Below are 21,151 nucleotides of genomic sequence, written 5' to 3'. Positions count from 1 at the left end.
GGTTTGATAAAGGGAGGAATTCTATGTTATGGCTTATGACAGAGAATGGAAAAATGCTTTAGTGAGATGAGCTGGCATTTAAAATTGGAGCACAATAATAGCAAAAAGTGCTGAAGTCAACGAACTGCTTAGAAATATGGTTACTATTTGCTGAGAGAGGCCTTTCAAGGTGGCCAGATATATGCGTTTGCAACCACAGTCAGTTCAGTTCTTCCCTAAACATGGGACTGTGACCCTGATTGATGTCAGTGAGAGTTATGTACTTGCAGAGAAAAATGTTTAGATCATCCATGAATCCAAGGCAAAAAGGAAATAGGTGTAATAAGAAACAAGTTTTAATAGACTTACACATTATACATAACTTAGGTTAGAAACCATGCGAGGGTGATGGTGATCTTTTGAGTCTTCTGGGCTTGCTTAAAAATTCTCCTTTTTTCTCCAAAGCTATTATACTCTGAATTGATTCTAGTCCACACAACTGAAAGAAGATAAAAAAAGGTAGAGTGGGGTATGGAAGAGAGTCTTAGCATTTGATTTATGACTTGGACAATATGAAGGAAATGGTCATGAGGATGAGAATTTCAAGGAAAAGTATCAGCAAGTGGAAGAGCCTCAGAAATTGACCTTGGGCAAATTGCTTTACCTCTCTGGACCTCATTGTCTTCATTTGTAAAACTAGAGTGTTAGAAGTGAGCCCTAAGGAATTTTTCAGCTTGAGAATTCAGTAAAGTAGACTAGTTAAAATGGACAACAGGACCAAACGTAGTTTTTGCCTATTTGTTTTCTTTCCAGTTTCACTGAGATATAATTAACACATAATATTGTGTTACTTTAAGGTGTACAACATAATGCTTTGAGATATATATGGCTCCCACACTAAGTCATATTCTCCAGTTTAGTCTTCATCAATAATGTGATATTTTGGTCTCCCTTTGCCATATCCTCATCTTATTTCCCAGTATGTTCAGAATTTGGATGTGCAAGAAGAGTGCTGTTCATTTGGCTCTCTCAGACTCCAAAAGCTGGGATGCAGGGGGAAAAAATTGGCTTTGGTGAGAAGGGATTATTGTTTCCTCTGAATCTGGAGAAGGCGATATGTTTCCTCTGAATCAGGAGATGGCACTAATTGTGAAGAACTAGAAATCCTTGAGGTATGGTGGAGTTTCAGGGATTCAAAATCATCTCAGTCAGGTAGGGGGCCAAATAATCAGCTAAGAATGAGTCATCAGGCATAGACTTGGAAAGTTAAAAGGAGAAAAGATTTATAATTGCCTCTATATGGAGTATACTCAAGAATCCACTGAAAGAGTTTTAGAGGTGGGGACCAAGATGGCAGAGTAGAAGGACCCTGAGCTCACCTCCTCTCACAACCACACCAAAATCACAACTATTTTAAGAGCAACCATCAGTGAACAAGACCAGGACCTACCAGAAAAGATCTTCCACAACTAAAGACATAAAGAAGGACCCACAATGAAATGGGTAGGGGTGGATTCACAATATAATCAACTCCCATACCCACAAACTGGAGAATAATTATAGTGCTTCCACAGGAGTGAGTGTTCTGAGCCCCACGTTGGGCTCCCCAGCTTGGGGGTCCTGCACCAGGAAGACAAGCCACCAGAGCATTTGGCTCTGAAGGCCAGTGGGACTTAATTTCGGGAGTCCCAAAGGACTAGTGGGAAACAGAGACTTATTCTTAAAGCACACACACAAAATCTCATATGCTCTGGGACCCAGGACAAAAGCAGTAATTTGATAGGAACCTGGACCAGACCTACCTGTGGTCTTGGAGAGTCTCTCAGTGAGGCGGGGGTCAGCTGTGGCTCACCCTAGGGACATAGACACTGGTGACAGCCATTCTGGGGAGCTGCTACTATGTGGACACTGGTGCTGGTAGGTGCCTTTGTGGAACCCTCCCTCTAGCTCAGTTCTAAGACCTGGCTGCACCCAACTGTTCGTTAGCACCTGTGTAGGGATGCCTCAGGCCAAGAAATGAACTGGGTAGGAACAAGCCCCACCCCTCAGCAGATGGGCTGCCTAAAGACTTCCTGAGCCCACAGCCACCTCTAGACATGCTTCTAGGCATGATCCTGCCCACCAGAGGGCCAGGACCCAGCTCCACACTTCAGGAGGCAGTCACCAGGTATAAGAAAACTATGATCCCGCAGCCTATGGACCCAGCCTGCCTACAGCAGGCCAGATCCTGCCCTGGGGCAGCTGGGCCCTGTTCCTGCCCATTGTCAGGCAAACACAAGCTCTGGGATATCCCGGATACTGTACCCAACTGTGTCAGGAACCAGCCCCTCCCCACCAGTGATCTGACACAAGCTGTGGGATCCCTGGGCCCTGTAGCCAGACTCCAGGACCCAGCTCTGTAAGCCAGTAGTCCAGCACTAACCCCAGAACCTGGCTTCACCCACCAGTGGGTAGACAACAGCCCTGGAGTCTACTGGACCCTGACTCTGCCCACCAGTGAGCCAGCACTAGCCCAGAGGCACCCTGGGGTTCTGCAGTCAGCTGCTTCATGACCAGGCCCAGCCAACCAGCAGCCAGAAGGCTCCGCACAAGGCAGGGCCTGGCAGCCAAGTGGATTAGGGGCCAACCAAGACTACCAGACCACCCACATAGTCAGCCTCCTGCAACAGAAGGACCCACACAGCCCTCATGGGGAAACCCCTAGAACATATAGCTTGGATGATGAGACGGGGGTGCACTGCTGGGACACATAGGACTTCTCCTACAGAAGGCCACTTCTTTGGGGTCAGGAAACATAATTAACCTACCAGATAAATAAAAATACAGATAGCAACTCAGGCAAAATGAGGCATCAGAGGAGCATGTTCCAGATGAAGGAACAAGATAAAACCCCAGAAGAAGAACTAAGTGAAGTGGAGATAGACAATCTACCTGAGAAAGAGCTCAGGGTAATGATCATAAAAATGATCAAAGAACTTGGGAGAAGAATGTATGCACAGAGCAAGAAGTTAGAAGTTTTTAACAAAGAGTTATAAAGAACAACCAAACAGAGATGAAGAATACAATAACTGAAATGAAAAATATACCAGAAGGAGTCAACAGTAGACTAAATGATACAGAGGAAGGGATCAGCAAGATGGAAGACAGAATAGAGGAAATCACTGACATTGAACAGACAAAAGAAAAAAGAAAAAAACAGAAATGACAGTTTAAGAGACCTCTGGGACAACATCAAGTGCACTAATATTTGCATTATAGGGGTATCAGAAGGAAAAGAGAGAGAGAAAGAGGCTGAGAACATATTTGAAGACATAATAGCTGGAGAGTTCCCTAACCTGAGAAAGGAAACAGTCATCCAAGTCCAGGAAGTGCAGAGAGTCCCCTACAGGATTAACCCAAAGGGGAACACACCAAGACACATAGTCATTAAAATGACAAAAATTAAAAATAAAGAGAATATTAAAAGTAGCAAGGGAGAAGCAACAAATAGCATACAAGGGGACTCCCATGAGGATATCAGCTGACTTTTCAGCAGAAATTCTGCAGGCCAGAAGAGAGTGGCATGATATATTTAAAGTGATGAAAGGGAAAAACCTACAACCAAGAATACTCTATGCAGCAAGGCTCTCATTCACATTTGATGGAGAGATCAAAAGATTTACAGACAAGCAGAATCTAAAAGGATTCATCACCACCAAACCAGCTTTACAACAAATGTTAAAGGAACTTCTCTAGGTGAGAAAGAAAAGGCCACAGCTAGAAACAAGTAAAATTACAAAATGAAAAAGCTCATCAATAAAGGCAAACATAAAGGTAGGAAATCATCCATGCACAAAGCTAGTAGGAAGGTTAGAAGACAAAAGTAGTAGAATAATCTCTATCCACAATAAGCAGTTAAGGGAGACACAAAACAATTAGATGTAAAATATGATATCAAAAATAGTAATCATGAGGGGAGGAGAGTACAACTGTTGGGTTGTTAAAATGCATTTGAAATTAACAGATCAACAACTTAAAGCAATTATATATATATGCTACTAAACAACCAGTGGCTCACTGAAGAAATCAAAGAGGAAATCAGGAAGTACCTGGAGACAAATGAGAATGAATACATGACTATCCAAAACCTATGGGATGCAGCAAAAGCAGTTCTAAAAGGGAAGTTTATAGCGATACAGGCTTACCTCAGGAAACGAGAAAACTCTCAAATAAACAACCTAACCCTATAGCAGATGAAAGCTCTTATATATAGAACGGATAAACAACAAGGTCTTACTGTGTACCACTATATTCAATATAGTTCAAGAGAACTATATTCAATATCCTATGATACACCATAATAGAAAAGAATATAAAAATGTGTATGTATGTATAACTGAATCACCTTGCTATATGGCAGAAATTAACACAACATTGTAAATCAATTATACTTCAATAAAAAAAAGAATGGAAAAAAATAAGATATAGGTGAATTATATCACAATGAAGCTGGGAAAAAAGAAATAAAATAAAACATTATCATAACTTATAGGAAAAAAAAAAAAAGCCAAAAAGCCCCTAACCCTATACCTAAAGGAACTAGAGAAAGAAGAATAGACAAAACCCAAAGATAGTAGAAGGAAAGAAATCATGAAGATGAGAGCAGAAATAAAGGAAATAGAAACTAAAACAATAGAAAAGATCAATGAAAGTAAAAGCTGGTTCTTTGAAAAGATAAACAAAATTGATAAACCTTTAGCTAGACTCATCAAGAAAGAAGGGAGAGGGCCCAGATCAATAAAACCAAAAATGCAAAAGAAGTTACAACCAACACCACAGAAATATGAAGGATCATGAGAGACTACTGTGATCAACTCTTCTGTGAAAACTGGACTACCTAGAAGAAATGGACAAATTCTTAGAAATGTACAATCTCCCAAGATTGAACTGGAAGAAACAGAAAATATGAACAGACCAATTACCAGTAATTAAATCGAGCCAGTAATTTAAAAAATTCCAACAAGCTAAAGTCCAGGACCAGATGGCTTCACAGGTGAATTCTACCAAACATTTAGAGAAGAGTTAACACCTATCCTTCTCCAAATATTCCAAAATATTGTGGAGGAAGGAACACTTCCAAACGCATTCTATGGGACCAGCATTACCCTAATACCAGATAAAGATATCACAAAAAAAGAAAATTACAGGCCAATATCACTGATGAACCTAGATGCAGAAATCCTCAACAAAATATTTGCAAACTGAATCCAACAATACATTAAAAGGATCATACACAGTGATGAAGTGGGATCTATCCCAGAGATGCAAGGATTTTTCTATATCTGCAAATCAATGTGATACATCACATTAACAAATTGAAGAATAAAAACCAGATGATCATCTTGATAGATGCAGAAAAGCTTTTGACAAAATTCAACATCCATTTATGATAAAAACTTTCCAGAAAGTGGGCATAGAGGGAACATATCTCAACATAATAAAGACCATATAGGACCTACCCACAGCTAACATCATACTCAACAGTGAAAAGCTGAAAGCATTTCCTCTGAGATCAGGAACAAGACAAGGATGCCCTTGTCTTGTTTTATTCATCATATTATTGGAAGCCCTAGCCCCAGCAATCAGAGAAGAAAAAGATATAAACAGAATCCAAATTGGAAAAGAAGAAGTAAAACTGTCACTATTTGCCGATGACATGATACTATTTGTAGAAAATCCTAAAGATGCCAGAAAACTACTACAACTCATCAATGAATTCAGTAAAGTTGCAGGATATAAAATTAATATACAGAAATCTGTTGCATTTCTGTACACTAACAGCTATCAGAAAGAGAAATTAAAGAAACAATCCCCTTTACCATAACATCAAAAATAATAAAATACCTAGGAATAAACTTACCACAGGAGGCAGAAGACCTGTACTCTGAAAACTATAAGACGCTGATGAAAGAAATTGAAGGTGACACAAACAGATGGAAAGCTATACCATGTTCTTGGATTGGAAGAATCAGTATTGTTAAAATGACCATACTATCCAAGGCAATCTACAGATGCAATGCAATCCCTATCAAAATACCAATGGTATTTTTCACAGACCTAGAACAAAAAATTTTTTAATTTGTATGGAAACACAAAAGACCCCAAATAGCCAAAACAATCTTGAGAAAGAAGAGTAGAGCTGGAGGAATCACACTCTCTGACATCAGACTATACTACAAAGCTACAATAATCAAAACAGAATGGTATTGGCACAAAAGCAGAATATAGACAAATGGAGCAGGATAGAATGCCCAGGAATAAAGTCACTAGTCTGCAACAAAAGAGGCAAGAATATACAAGGGAGAAAAGACAGTCTCTTAAATAAGTGGTTCTGGGAAAACTGGACAGCTACATGTGAAAGAATGAAGTCATAACATTCTCTAACAGTGTACACAAAAATAAACTCAAAATGGATTAAGGACCTAAATGTAAGACCCAAAACCATAAAACTCCCAGAGGAAAACACAGGCAGAACACTCTGACATAAATCACAGCAATGTTCTTTTGGCTCTATCTCCTAAACAAAGGAGATAAAAGCACAAATAATAAATGGGACCTAATTAAACTTAAAAGCTTCTGTACAGCAAAGGAAAAAAAAAACAAAAACAAAAGACAACCTACTAAACCTACTAAATGGGAGAAAATATTTGCAAATGATGTGACTGATAAGGGGTTAATATCCAAAATATATAAACAGCTCATACAGTTCAACATCAAAAAAAACCCCCCCAAATCAAAACAACAACAACAACAACAAAAAAAACCAAACAAACAACCTGATTAGAAAATGGGCAGAGAAGACCTGAATAGACATTTATCCAAAGAGGAAATGCAGATGGCCAACAGGCACATGAAAAGATGCTCAACATCACTCATCGTCAGGGAAATGCAAATCAAAACCACAATGAGATATCACCTCACACCCGTCAGAATGGCTGTCATCAAAAAGAACACGAATAACAAATGTTGGAGGGGATGTGAAGAAAAGGAAACCCTTCTACACTGTTGTGGGAATGTAAATTGTTGCAGCCACTGTGGAAGACAGTATGTAAGTTTCTCAAAAAGCTGAAAATAAAACTACCATATGACCCAGCAGTTCCACTCCTGCGTATATATTCAAACAGCAACAACAACAACGCTAATTGGAAAAGATTCACGCACCCCAGTGTTCTTAGCAGCATTACTTACACTTACCAAGATACAGAAGCCACGTAAATGTCCATGAACAGATAAAGAAGATGTGGTATACATATACAATGGAATACTATGCAGCCATAGAAAGGAATGAAAATCTTGCCTTTTGTAACAATGTGGGTGGACTTCGACGGTATTATTCTAAATGAAATAAGTCAGACAGAGAAAGACAAATACTGTATGAGATCACTTATATGTAGAATCTGAAAAATTCTACAAACGAGTGAATATAACAAAAAAGAAGCAGGCTCACAGATATAGAGAACAAATTAGTGATTATCAGTGGGGAGAGGGAAGGAGGAGGGGCAACATAAGGGTAGGGGATTAAGAGGTATGAACAATTATGTATAAAATAAGCTACAATGATATATTGTACAACACAGGGAATATAGCCAATATTTTATAATAACTATAAATGGAGTGTAACCTTTAAAAGTTGTGAATCACTGAATTGTATACCTGTAGCTTATATAATATTGTTCATCAACTAGACTTCAATTTAAAAAAAAAAGAATGTACTGAAGAGGACAAAAGGATTTCCAGTTAGGTTGACAAACAAAGTGACATTAACAGCCTTGGATGGGCAGGGCTCTAAGGCAGCCTAGGGACAGCCACCAGGGACAGAAGTGATGAAAACTATAGAATATATTTTATTAAATTATATTAACTTTCACAAGTAAATGAAGGAATCTATTAGGGTTAGACAATAAATGGTTTTATCTATATTATTAGACATACTAAAGTATTCTTTTTCAAATTTGATAGTTTAGACAGCCACAAAGTTAAGCCTTGTCTTAATTGATTCAGGCTTTTCCTCGTGTGTGTATTCAGTTTTTTTTTTTTATTAAAAAAATAGCCCAGTCAACAAAATACTGCATTACAGCAGCTCCAAACACCAGCAGGATGAAGTTTTAGCATCCGTTGTTTCTAATTACATAGATACAGCCAGTAGCTTTATTGTAGTTTATTATTCATTATGTGACAAGTTCAATTGTTCTCATGCAGAAAAGAAAATACCCTGGCTTATTCCCTTTGCCCATTGACTTTTCTAGGATTAAAGTGAGTGCCAGCTTCTCCTTAAGGTAATCTCAGACTATTCTTTTACATCCCTGATTTCTCTCAATTCCTATCCTTCTTAAAGTCAAAGTGTGTATTACCACATACAGTTTGGTGGGGATGGGGGAGGGAGAGTAGGGGGCAGGGAAGGATTTCAGGAGGCAATTGGACTTGAACTGTGTGGAGGGAGAAGAGAATTTGGCAGGTGGATATGGGAGGTGGGAGCCAGGAGCACTCCAGGTGTGGCACACTACTTGCCTCCAGAAAGCATGGAGGCAAGATGTCAGGTCATCTTTAGGGAGCAGTGTGCTGAGCAGGCCCTTTGAGTAGAGGACAAGGATTCAAAGCGAGTGTGGTCTCCATGACTGGAAAAAATAGCCTGAAACCAGATTGTACAAGGCTGCAGGAAGCCAGCTTCTTTTAAGGATAGGTGAGATTTTGATGAGGAAATAGCCTGTGGAGAGGTAGAAAATGAAAGTTCAATAGTTTTGATTGTTGGAATGAGAATCTAGAAGGAAAGGAAATAAGAGTCTAGGAGATTGGCCGAAAAAGTTAGAAGGGAAGTGAGGAGGAGTTAAACAATAAAAATGGAGGGCTCAATTTTACTTGAAAAGTCAAGCAAGTAATGTTGTTTTGCTGTTGATAAAAGAATACCTCTTGATATTTAGAAATACAAAAGTGATTTTAAATACATCTACTCTGTCAGAGTTTTTGTTTCTTTTTCCCTGCCATTTTTTTTCCCACTTTTGGTTAAAAAAAAATATGCTGAAAGAAATTAGGTACACAACAGGGACTGAAATAATTTCAAATAATTTTTATTTTAGCTGGATTGCTGTTATAAAATAGGACTACATTTTGATCAGAACTTTTATGAAGAACTTGGGCATTTTATTACAACATCTGTTTCCGCGTTTTAATTTCTCTCCTTCCTTTTATAGGCATTTGCATACCTTTTTTTTTTTTTCAGATGAGAAGACCTTTTCGTTTGCCACAAGAAGGCTATTATCCAGAATGTTAATGGGCTTTCAGCTATTAAGATGTAATGATATACCTTGAGTATTTAACTATAAATTTGAAAAATCTCCATGAACAATCTCAAAGGAATACTTAGAATGCACTCTTGGTAAATTGGCTCATTTTCCTGTAATTTACTGGAAGTGCTGATATGAGAGCAGTCCTAATGTGAAAAGTACAATAATCCCTGGAGTTACATTGTATGTATTAAATGATTACTCTCAAAGAATAAAACATATGAGACCGTTTAGCCTTCATTCACATTTGTTACTTAGAATCACAGTAGAGAAACAATCCCTTTTCTTTTGGTGCACAAAATTAGAAACGATACACTTAATATCTTTTAAAACAAGACGTACAGTGATGTTACACTTTTGCCTAACAATTGCTGTTTTCCGAAACAAGGACTGTTCTAGTTAGGAACATGATTCTTCTGGTTTTGTGGAGGCCCCTTTCATTCCATTGATAATTGAAATATTTTTAGAAACCCATAATGTAATTTTCTTTGATGTCAGTCAAAAAGATTAGTCTGCCTTCTAGCCATGAGCTTCTACTACATTGGGGAATTATTTAAGGAGGTAGTCAACTTGCAGAAGCAGCAGTTGCAGGAGCAAAGGGTCTTGTTTGGAATTTTGTGTGATTGTGTTTTTCTTCTTTACCAGGGGACTGAAAGTTGTGGAACCCTAATTTGTGACATCGGGTGTTTTTTGGTAAGCAGCCATTTATGACTCTGGAAGATTGGGACTGACAGGAAGCCCCTTCTGAGATTTTAACAAAGTTCTCGAACAACACCTATACCATGGACATAAAGCTGGATCCTTCCCGAGATGACCTGCCTCTCATGGCCAACACCAGCCACATACTTGTGAAGCACTATGTACTGGATTTAGATGTGGATTTCGAAAGTCAAATAATTGAGGGCACCATAGTGCTTTTCTTCGAGTCTGGAAATAAATTCAAGAAACAGAGTAGTTCCACCGAGGAAACCTACCCATCAGAGTCAAACGAAGCCTGCAAACTTAGGACGCCTGAACCCTGCCATATTCCTGTAACAAATACAAGGACCGTCTCATCTAAAATGGGATATAATGATTTTGTAATCTGTGGTAAAGGTGAAAAAGATACGTCTGGTAAAGATGGTAACCATGACAACCAGGAACAGGCTTCTGGGATTTCTAGCTCAAAGTACTGCTGTGACACAGGGAATCATGGGAGTGAGGATTTTTTGCTAGTGTTGGACTGCTGTGATTTATCTGTGTTAAAGGTTGAGGAGGTGGATGTTGCTGCTGTGCCAGGTATTGAAAAATTTACAAGGTCTCCCAAGCTCAGGAATCAGATTGTACGTGAACTCGTGGCTCTGCCTGCAGATCGTTGGAGGGAGCAGTTAGACTATTATGCTCGCTGCAGCCAGGCTCCTGGTTGTGGGGAACTCCTGTTTGACATTGACACTTGGAGCTTACAGATCAGGAAGACAGGGGTTCAGACAGCTACTGACTTTCCTCATGCCATAAGGATACAGTACACAACCAAACCCCAGGGGCGATCAGTTACGTGGACCTCAGACCAGAGTGGCAGGTAGGTTATCTGGGCACTCTGCAGTCCCCTGCCCATTAATCTTACACACCGGGAGGTGAGTCTATGTGAAGACACTCCTCTTTATTGTGGCATTACCCATCTAACCTTAAATCCTTCGACCCACAGTGAAGCAGGTAAATTCCCAGGCATGCTGAACTCTTAATAGGATTACTTCCCTTAAGTCAGGATGAAAAGATTACTTTATTAAGCCCCTGTATTTCTGAGTTAGGAGACTGGAAGTCAGGTTTAATGGTTAAATGCCGAGCCTAGCTCTCTGTTGAGATCTCTGCTGGCAGCTTCCAGTACTGTAGATGGAAACGATACGTATCTTTGAGCAAATACTTTCTCAAAATTCCTTCATATTCCCCCTGAGGGATTACATAGCTGCCAAGTTGGGTTGGTGTGAAGCCTGGCAAAGTGCTTCCAAATAAAGCCAGCTCTGCTTTGTGGCTTTCTTACTGTACCTGTCTCTTGGCAGCAATGCCTCCCTGGACTTTGTCAGTTATTGTGTAATATGAACCCTCAAACACTGGAAAGATTTGGTTCTGAGGGTGACAGTCAGTCTTGCTGAGTCCACACTTGCCTCTTTGACCATGATTCTGGGTATCTGACGCCAAGGAGACTGCTGGTTTTTTGTGTGGGGAGAAGGAATTGATGAGGCATCGATGTTCAGAGGGTGGGTAAATTCAGGCAGTCATTTGTTCTTTTCTTCTTGCCTGTCCTCTAACAGTTGTTCAGGGTTTTTAGAATTTGAGAATTTTCAAATCAAACTTTATTGATTCCTCATTATTCTACCTATTTCTTTGTGCTAATGTACTGCAAAGCAATACAATAATTATAGCAATCTTGGTTGGAGGAGCATTCATCTCTGTGAGCTTGTTTTCAGCGCCTTCTTTTATAGCATTGGACTCCCTTAATGGAGGCAGTGGTCTCGGTAAAGTGCTTACGTCTCTCCCCCAACTCACCCCCCAAAAAACCTTCTAGATTATATTTTTTAAAGCATCACTTTGACTTTGAGCTCTCATTATCCCGTTCTTTGCCTCTAATCTTACCTCCTGCTCTGGTCTCCCTCCCTGCTCAGAATGAGTTTGCTTCCTGTCATTTCTGCTGGAGTCTGAGGTGGCCTTTGGGATAGTGCAGCGGTGGTGCAAATTTACATCAGTACAAAAGCATAGTGACTTATCTATAGAATAACTTGTTTGATATTCTTGGGAGTCTGTGAGGGAAAGAAATAGGTGTTCCTACTGTATCTTCAGATTTTTTTGAAATTATTGAAGATGGGCTTTTCAGTAAGATTTGACAATATACTGTCTCTGAATATTTAACTAGGAAATTCTAGATTTTATACTCTCAGATATTTCATTTTTGAATTAGAATAACGGGGAAGAAGAAACTGTCGACAGTATTTAGAAGAAATTCTCAGTAATGGCCTCAAACATGGCTTTCTTCTCAGTGCTTACTACAAAGAAAGAGATTAGACTTGTGAATTACACTGCATGTAAAGTGTTGAGTAGGAATGAGTTATTGATAAGTGCTGGTTTCCTTAAAGAAACTCAGAAGGTCCGTGGGCACATTTTGCTCCTGAAAGGTTGACTTGAATTTACTCTTGATGTCTCCTTTTCTGAAAATTCAGTAAAACACATGATCACAGCAGGAGTTTAAGGTATATTTTTGGAAGTTTGTGATTATATGTTAGTAAATAAATGGCATTTATGCAGTCTTACAGGGATAAAAAAATTTTTTTAATCCTCAAAGATTTTTTTTCTCCTTTTTCTTTTCTTTTTTTTGGGGGAATTTTATTATACTCAAGATAATCTTCCATGAATGGCCACCAAATCTCTATATATAAATTTTCCCACATGCTTAAGAATAAATCTAGATATATACTGGTAACTGTTTGGATACTGTAAGGACTTAAAATGCCCAAGGATCCCAGGTTACTAGACAGAAATAATTGCTTAGTGATATGAGCAAATAGTAATCATCAGGGTTACAATGCTTTATGAATATAATTGTGTGAAAATGTAAAATTTCACAATTATGTGAAAAATATAACTGGGTAGAGCTTACTTCCTTCAAGGCATAGAGTCTACATTTATTAAACTAAAGTAGTGGTTACATTTTTATCCTTGAATGGCAGAATACTATCCATATGCCTACTATAAATTCTTAGTCTGAATGAGAAACTTTTTATTCCCATTTTACAAGTAGGAAAATTGAATAAAGTTACTGAAAGCTCCTACAAAAATCCATGTGTTAATTGTGAAAGGGAGCTATGTTTCTTACTTTTGATTTTTACCATGTCCTTTATTGTATGCAAAGATTTCAATACATTTTAAAAAACAAGTTATATTAGCTTTCAATAAACTTCTATTTTTAAGCAGATACTAGACAGAAACTTAAGAAAAGCTCTAAACTGGTACTTTTCCTTTCAAGTTCCATCAGTGGCTTCTCCCTTCCCACTCTTATCCTACCCTTTGTTGAGAATAAAACTTGTTATTTTGTTTGATAATATGTAAATAAATAAGAGGTCAGAGGATCCTAGGATGAAATGTAAAATGTGACAGAACAATCTAGCTGTATTAAAAATGTATGAAACAACCTCACTGAAGGGAGTAGAGGAAAAAGATACTGACCTAAGTAACTTTGGAAATGAGTTGAATCTGTAAGGCTAAAGGCAAAAGGAACTGTACATAAGTACTGTATTGTAGTTGATAGAGTTGTTTCCCATGGGGGTACAGGTTAACAATACTGGTACCACTGTACATGTATCCTGGAATTGAGCAATTTAGTAAATGGGTGCAAGTGATGGGAGCCAGGTTTCTCACTGCTGAAGTGGGAGATTACAGATGAGCAAGGGGAGGAGGCTAGAATGATCCATGTGGAAATGGATTAGAATTGGAGACATCACTATGAACTCATGTTTAGCATACTATAGATACAGATGGTTGCATATAGAAATAATTATAGATATGGTTGTTTGCAAGTGATAGCATACACACATATATTTCCTTGTTTGTCAGCTGAGTGGGTTTAGAAGCAGTGAGTGTACCCTAGTGCCTGGATCTTGGCTTCTAATATATTCTCCAGTAAAGGAACCAGGGCTTCTTGGAGAAACGGCTGGGACTGGGGCAGGCAACATGCAAGATGAAGCTGGAGCATCTATAGTGCCAGAAAATAAGGAAATGCTCAAATAGCAGCAACAAGAACCTGGAATTACGTGTGTCTGTCAAAGTCCAAGGAGCCATCTGAAAGAACTCCTAATGACTCAAACTGAGCAACAAAATAAAATAGTTTTAATAAAGCAGAAAGTAACACACCATTGTAAAGCAATTATACTCCAATAAAGATGTTAAAAAAAAGTAACAAAACAAAACAAAAAATAGTTTTGGATGATAACCCAAAGTATAAAATAAATATCCATGAGTCCATACTAATATAAAACAGTGATTGACTTAAATAAACAAATGGAGGAGAATAGCCAAATCCATGGTGCAAAAGAAGTCCAAGTTATATAGATACTCTGCCCTTATCATGGTAGAGCATAACTCCTCACTCCTTAAGTGTGAGCTACTCATAGTGACTTCCTTCCAAAGATGACACTATGGAAAGGGGGAAAAAGTAAATTTCCATTGGAGAAATCTGACAAATGTGACCTCGGCAAGGAGATCAAAGTTAACATCAACAGTGATGAGTCACGTTGATAGTATGCACCCTTGGTATGGTGTGATGCAAATGGCATCTTTGTGACCTTCTTCCCCAAAACCCGTAACCCCAGTCTAACCAAGAGAAAAACATGAGATAAATCAGACTTTCAACAAAACACCTGACCAGTACTCCTCAAAACTCTCAAGGCCAACATAAATAAAGTCTTCAGAAACTGTCACGTCAAGAGAAGCCTAAGGATGATGATTAAAATTAATGTAGTAACCTGGTATAGAAAAGGGACTTTAGACTTTGTTTTTACATTTTCTGGGCTTCCCTGGTGGCGCAGTGGTTGAGAGTCAGCCTGCCGATGCAGGGGACACGGGTTCGTGCCCCGGTCCGGGAAGATCCCACATACGTGCCGCGGAGCGGCTGGGCCCGTGAGCCATGGCCGCTGAGCCTGCGCGTCCGGAGCCTGTGCTCCGCAACGGGAGAGGCCACAACAGTGAGAGGCCCGCGTACCGCAAAACAAACAAACAAACAAACAAAACTACATTTTCTTACTTTGTTTTAGCCATTGTGGGGTTCTGGCTTCTCTTGAACCTAAGTGCTCTTTCTTGCCTCCATCATTCAGATACCGGATTTTAGGTGACCTTTAAAACTGACTGATGAAATAACCACATACTTAACAATATGATACATGCTTCTTGGAAAAAATGTTTACTTTTTTGTGGTGTGTGAGTATGTGTGCCCTTTGAAAATATTTTGATGAGACCTGGGACAGTAAAGAATGTGTAACGGTGTACTTGCTAAGCTAGACAGGAAGAGGCCTTAATATCTTTTTGATTCTAGAGCCTCAACATACTTAAGAAAAAAAATCTTTAAAAAAATGGAAATCTTTATTCAAAGTTTATGTACTTTCTGCATTTTCCTGCCTTTTTTCCATGCCAGTGAATAAAATGTTATTTAAAACCAAAGCATTTTTTTCTGGTAACCCATTCCTTTTTCCCTTTGGATCATTATAATAGTTGTGGAACCAGCCAAGTGGTCTAGGAGATCTTGCTTAAGCTGATGACATCACTGAACATGAGTTGAACGGAGGGGAAATTCAGTTAAACATAGGAAATTTATTTTAAAAACTATAATTATTTGGGTCATTGTTAAAGGTAGCTGACTAGGAAAATACATTATAACTTAAAGTGATATTAAAATTTAAAATTTCCTAGATCAGTATGATGTTTCTTTGTTTTAGACAAAGCCAGAATGATATTGGCAAAATACTAAGGAGGGAACGATTTTTTAAAATTATATTTATTGTTCAGCTGTTGGACCAAGGACGATGTAGACCTTTGGAGTATTTTTAGTTTGATATCGAAACCAGATGTTAAAACGTGTCCCCCCACCACACATACACACACACAAACACGAAAATAGTTTCATTGTTTTGTATCTTACTATTAAGTTTTAAAATTAAAAGAATGAGCAGAAGATATTTTAGAAGAGATTTCAGGTCTAAAATGAACATTTCTGTAATTAATACCTTTTTTCCCCCCTCAAGAAACCAATGTAAAATTCATGAGAACTGAAGGGGAAATACCCATTAATTCTATAATATCATAGTATAACTGCAAAGGAGGAATTGATAATCCCAAACATGAAAATGTTTGGAAGTGTTCTTTTTCAGCCTCCTTATCCCCTTGCTGCACTGTGTAGATGGATCTCTATTTCTCAGAATCCCAGTTGAGTCTTGCGAGAAAAGGCAATGATGGACTGTCTTAATTTAAACAAGTAACAAAAATGACCAACCAAACAACAACAAAAAAAACCATGAATCACCAAACATCAACAGAAGATAACAAATCAAAATGACCTATAACCAAAAGCATGGAGTGTTGAAAAGAATCTAAAAAGTGAGAGCCAAGAGAACTGAGTACTCAGAGCTGGGCTGCCAACTAGCTATGTGACTTCAGATAAGTCATTTTACATCTCTGGAGCTTAATTTCCTCGTGTGTAAAATGAGAAAATTCCGTGAGAGGACCTCCAAATGTTTTCCATACATGAAATCCTACACTCACAAGGGACTTCCAGATGAAAAGTGCTATCTTTGCCTGTACAAACAGCTTGCTTATTTTGCACCCAAAACACCTCTTTTAAAGGAGAGGTGACTTTCTGACTCAAAGCCACTTTCAGTCCAGTCCATTTTGACCATACACAAAATCTATCCAAGTCAAAGCAGCATTCTCCTTGAACTTGCCATATATGTTTATTATGATTGGCGAGTCACAGTTTTGGTGACTGTGCCATGAAGAAGAATGATAATAAAGAAGGGGTGTGTGTGAGAATGTGTGTGTGTGTGTGTGTGTGTGTGTGTGTATAGGGGTGAGAGAGAGAGTTGTGGTTGACACTTCCTGTTTTAGTAGTCTGCTCTTGGTTTTTGTGTAACAAGAAAGCAAGAGGGTTGCTTACCTACAATGGAAATTGTAACTTAGGTTTAATGAGAACATGGAGCCATAAAAAAGATCGGGTGCAGGAAGGAGTACAGATGGAAAGGAATTAGAGGAGGCCTGAAGACTTTGTAACTCTGGGGAGTTTATAAAAGAATCTGACCCACGGAGCTGTCACATCTGTGGTCCCCTGGCTTCCAGTGACCAGATCAGTGTGGGAAAACATCCCATCAAGCCACACCCACAGCAACAGGGGGCTCATCACCTCCTACCCGAGTCTGTTGAAGCAGCCCTCTCCCCAGTTGTTGATCTGTGATAATCAAGTCTCTGAAAATGGGTGACTTTTATGGAAAGTGGTGAAACTTGAAACATTTTCTTAAACTAAAATTAACCCCCTTTCACTCCGACTGCAAAAAGACATGCATATAGTAAACTGAAAATAAAGAAAATATATGGTTTGAATCTATTCCCTACAAGTTTTATAGATGGCTTTAAAGATGGCTCCTCCTAAAAAGACAAGCAAACATGTTAGTTTAGTTGATGTCTTAGTCGATTTGGGCTGCTATAACAAAATACTGCAGAGCGAATGGTTTATAAACAAGAGAAAATTATTTCTCACAGTTCCGGAGGCTAGAAGTTGGAAATCAGGTTGCCAGCATGGTTAGGTCCTGGTTAAGGCCCTCTTTTGCGTTGCAGACTGCCGACTTCTGGCTGCGGCCTCACATGGTGGAAGGGGCTAGGAAGCTCGGTCTGGCCTCTTTTATAAAGGCATTAATCTCATTCATGAGGGTTGTGCTCTTATGACCTAAGCACCTCCCAAAGACCCCACCTCCTAATGCCATCACTTTGGGCATTAAGATTTCACATATGAATTTGGACGGACACATTCACACCATAGCAGCATAGTGTATCTTATCCTCATTTGACTATTCCGCATACACACAAGAAGCTGAAGTAATTGTGACTCTGACAGGTTCTTCCTCAATTTAGAAGTTCTTTCAACGCAACAAGCCACGGGCCTGCCTGTGACCCCCATGTTACCCTGTTTTCTTTCTGATTTTCAGTGGCCTCCTCCCATTCCACAACTCCTGTGCAGTTAGTCTGGGCTCTCCAGGGGGGTCTTCCATGCGGGTGGGTATCCCAGGGCATGTAGAACGAGCCCTGGTGAAAGAGAGTTTTCCTTTTCATGTTGGAAGAAATTGTTCAGTTGGGAAATAATGAAGTTATAAACATCAGAGTTGCAGGCTGGCGCCTAAACATCTATCCCATAAGCATTTTAGCAACATGGCCGAGGTGTAAGGCTGTGCATGTTGAATAAACACAGCTGCATTTCTTTCGGTGATTACATACCCAGATAACTGCAGAGCATGTTTATAAATGCACATAGATTTTCCTCCCCTCTTGGGACACAGGGGCGGGGGGAGGGAGGGGTGGGGAATGTGTGTGTGATAGGAGTCACCACGTAGAGAGTATGATTTTCAGGAGGGTTTAACTCCGCGAAGACCTTGTGTCGACCAGTTCTCCACTTTCTGTCGGATGCCCAAAATGCCACCACTAGACCTTAATCCAGGGGTTAAAGCTTTCATCCCTGTTAAAATGTAGTTACTTAACTTTAGATTGTTTTAGACATTTGCACCATGACGTGTGACATGCATAAGAATATCAGATTGTGAAAGCTGAAAAAACCATCGGTTATGAAGTCACTGGCACTCGGTTTGCGTGTGTTGAGGAGGGAGGAGTGAAGCTGCAGCTGAGAAAGAAGAAAAGGCCATGAAGGGAGTAGACTGGGAACATGAAGGGAATCTACATTTTCAAGAAATTTTGCCTAGGATTGTTTTCCTATTTCTGAAAACATTCCAATAAGAAAGTGATTCAGTCATATCAGACAAGGGTATATTTATGGGTGTGGCTTTTAGACAGATGAATTGATCTATACTTTCAGAGTTATAGCTCTAGAGACCAAGTGGAAAGCTAGAAAGAAAACATATAGACTTTGGCAGAAAGGATGCCCCAGCCATATAAAGAGGGGAGAGAAAGAGACTTGTGGGGACAGTGGGAGGATTGGAGGTGAGAGCTTCCTGGGATCTGGCCAGGCATCTAATCCCCTTGGTGGGAGACTTCAGGCGCCAATGCAAAAAGAGCCTTCAAGAGGATGACAGGGGATCAGGACAAAACTCTAGAACAAAATATCTAGAACTAGGCTGTTTAGAGGGGGAAATAATAGAGAACTGGGGAGGAAATGATGGTGATAACATGCTTTTTTAAATCCAGTCAATGGAAGGATTCCCTCCCCACCTCCCTATTTGTGTACGATACCCAGACTCAGATCTGCCTGCAGCCTCAGTAACTTACTACTTCATAACATCATCATTTCTAAATTTTTGAGATAGGTCTAATTTCAGACACTCAGTCCCATTGTTGGACACTATACTGTTTGGGGTTAGGAAATTGAGGTCTCTGTGTCCATACAAGTGTCCTTTGCCATATGGTGTGTAAAGCCCTTTCTATGCAAATGAAACAGGTAGGAACTCTCCTTCTCCCTTGTCCCTTCCTGTGACCTGCTTGGTACCCTTAGTTTCTTCTCTTGTTTAATAGCTTCCTGATCCATCTTCTCCCTTGAGGCAGAAACCTGAGAAAATTCTGTTATCTATTGCTGCATAACAAATTACCTCAAAACTAAACAGCTTAAAAGAACAAAACTTAAACACAGTTTCTGAGAGTCAGAAATCCAGGAGCAGCTTAACTGGGTTGTTCTGGCCCAGGGTCTCTTACAGTGTAGCAGTCAGCTGTCTGCCGGGGCCACAGACATCTCAAGGCTTGGCTGGAGCTGGAAGATCCTCTTCCAAACTCACGTGCAAGGTTGTTGACAGGCCTCAGATCCTCACTGACTGTGGGCCAGAGGCCTTCGTTCCTACCACATGGGCTCCTCCATAGACTGCCTGAGTGTCCTCATGACATGGCACCCCCTGCCCTGTCCTGAGGAAGTGATGAGACACAGAGGAAAACCCCTAAAAAAAAAGTCACAGATTTTTAAATAATCTGATCTCACAAGTGACATCACTTCTGCCATAGCCATCGGTCACACAGGCCAACCTGATACAATGTGGGAGGGGACTACACAGGGGTGTGAGTACCAGGGACAGGGGTCATTGGGGTCCATCTTGAAAGTTGGTTACCTCAGAGAGGCCTTCTGTTCCTTCTCCTGCAGCAAATCACTATGTCTTTCTGATTCTTCCTCTGCAGTGTTTCTCACATAGGACCTCATCTCAAATCTGATTGTTTCTTCTGGAAAGAGGTATGGAGGCTGATGGAGAAGGCCTTGGGGACCACATACCTAAGGGCACAGGTGGAATGCATAATAATATACCAGCATGACCTCCAACCCAAGCTTATCGGGAGAAGGAGAGCAAACATCTGGGCAAGCCAGTCTTTTGGGGAGGATTTGCTCCCTGTGCAGGGAAGGGAAGACCTGTAGCACCAGAGTCACCCGAGGGAAATGAGGTGCTGCGTGCAAAAGCAAGAGAGCACAGATACTTTCAGACTTGGCCTAAGTACCCTAGACTTAGGACCATAATATGGGGTCAGCTTCCCCTGTGCATGAGGCAGAGAAAGTCTTAGGCGATCTCTAGGCAAGGGCCTCCCACTTCCCTGTGAGCGTCACAAATAGGTTTATCTCCACAAGTCTACGTAGATTGGAAGTGGATTCCTAAAGCTCATGAGCTGAGCAAAATTGTGGGGTCCATTCTACTTCAGTGAGAAAGAAAGCCTTGATTCTCAATGGCTGCCATTGGCAGAGGAAGAGGAGTTATACCTGCCATTTGGCCAGTGACAATATACTCCGTTTCCGCTGACCATACGTTTCGTCTTGGGATCCTTCCCTAAGATGGGCCTTTTGGGAAAAAACAGGTGGAATTTTCAGAACTTGAGCTGCTAAAGCATCCCGCCCCCCACCCCAGGCAACCACAACCAGCAGCCCCGCCTAGGAGGAGGTGGCTTTAGGTGACTTCGTCATTAGGTTCTCAAACAACCTGAAGTTGGGCAGTTAACTAAGGCTAAGTCAATTAACCAAGGATCCAAGGGGACCAGGGTGGGAGCCCAGCACTCACTGAAATCGATGGGGGATTCTGGGCCTTCCATGAAAATTTGCCTTTGTTCTTGTATCTATGTTTCTGGGACATAATCATAGGTTTATGGACCAGAACAGA

The 21,151-nt window shown here is 40.1% G+C and overlaps 1 protein-coding gene across 10 annotated transcripts in view; it reads left to right on the top strand.

Moving 5' to 3' along the window:
• The window catches only part of AOPEP (aminopeptidase O (putative)), a 390,564-nt gene that overhangs the window by 45,547 nt on the left and 323,866 nt on the right, over positions 1-21,151 (top strand). For all 10 annotated transcript variants that reach the window (XR_016393524.1, XR_016393525.1, XM_089913028.1 and 7 more), the window contains exon 2: positions 9,945-10,857. Coding sequence is in view for 8 of the 10 variants with exons in the window: in XM_089913028.1 (XP_089769154.1) it covers positions 10,082-10,857 (776 nt within the window). In the remaining 2 variants the exon portion in view is untranslated. The remainder of the gene's footprint in view (positions 1-9,944; positions 10,858-21,151) is intronic.

Source organism: Delphinapterus leucas, chromosome 6, assembly GCF_059928025.1.
Source record: "Delphinapterus leucas isolate spDelLeu-1000000601 "Yukka" chromosome 6, BTC_Dleu_Yukka2, whole genome shotgun sequence".
Classification (NCBI taxonomy): Eukaryota; Metazoa; Chordata; class Mammalia; order Artiodactyla; family Monodontidae; genus Delphinapterus; species Delphinapterus leucas.
This window is presented reverse-complemented; position numbering and strand designations above follow the sequence as displayed.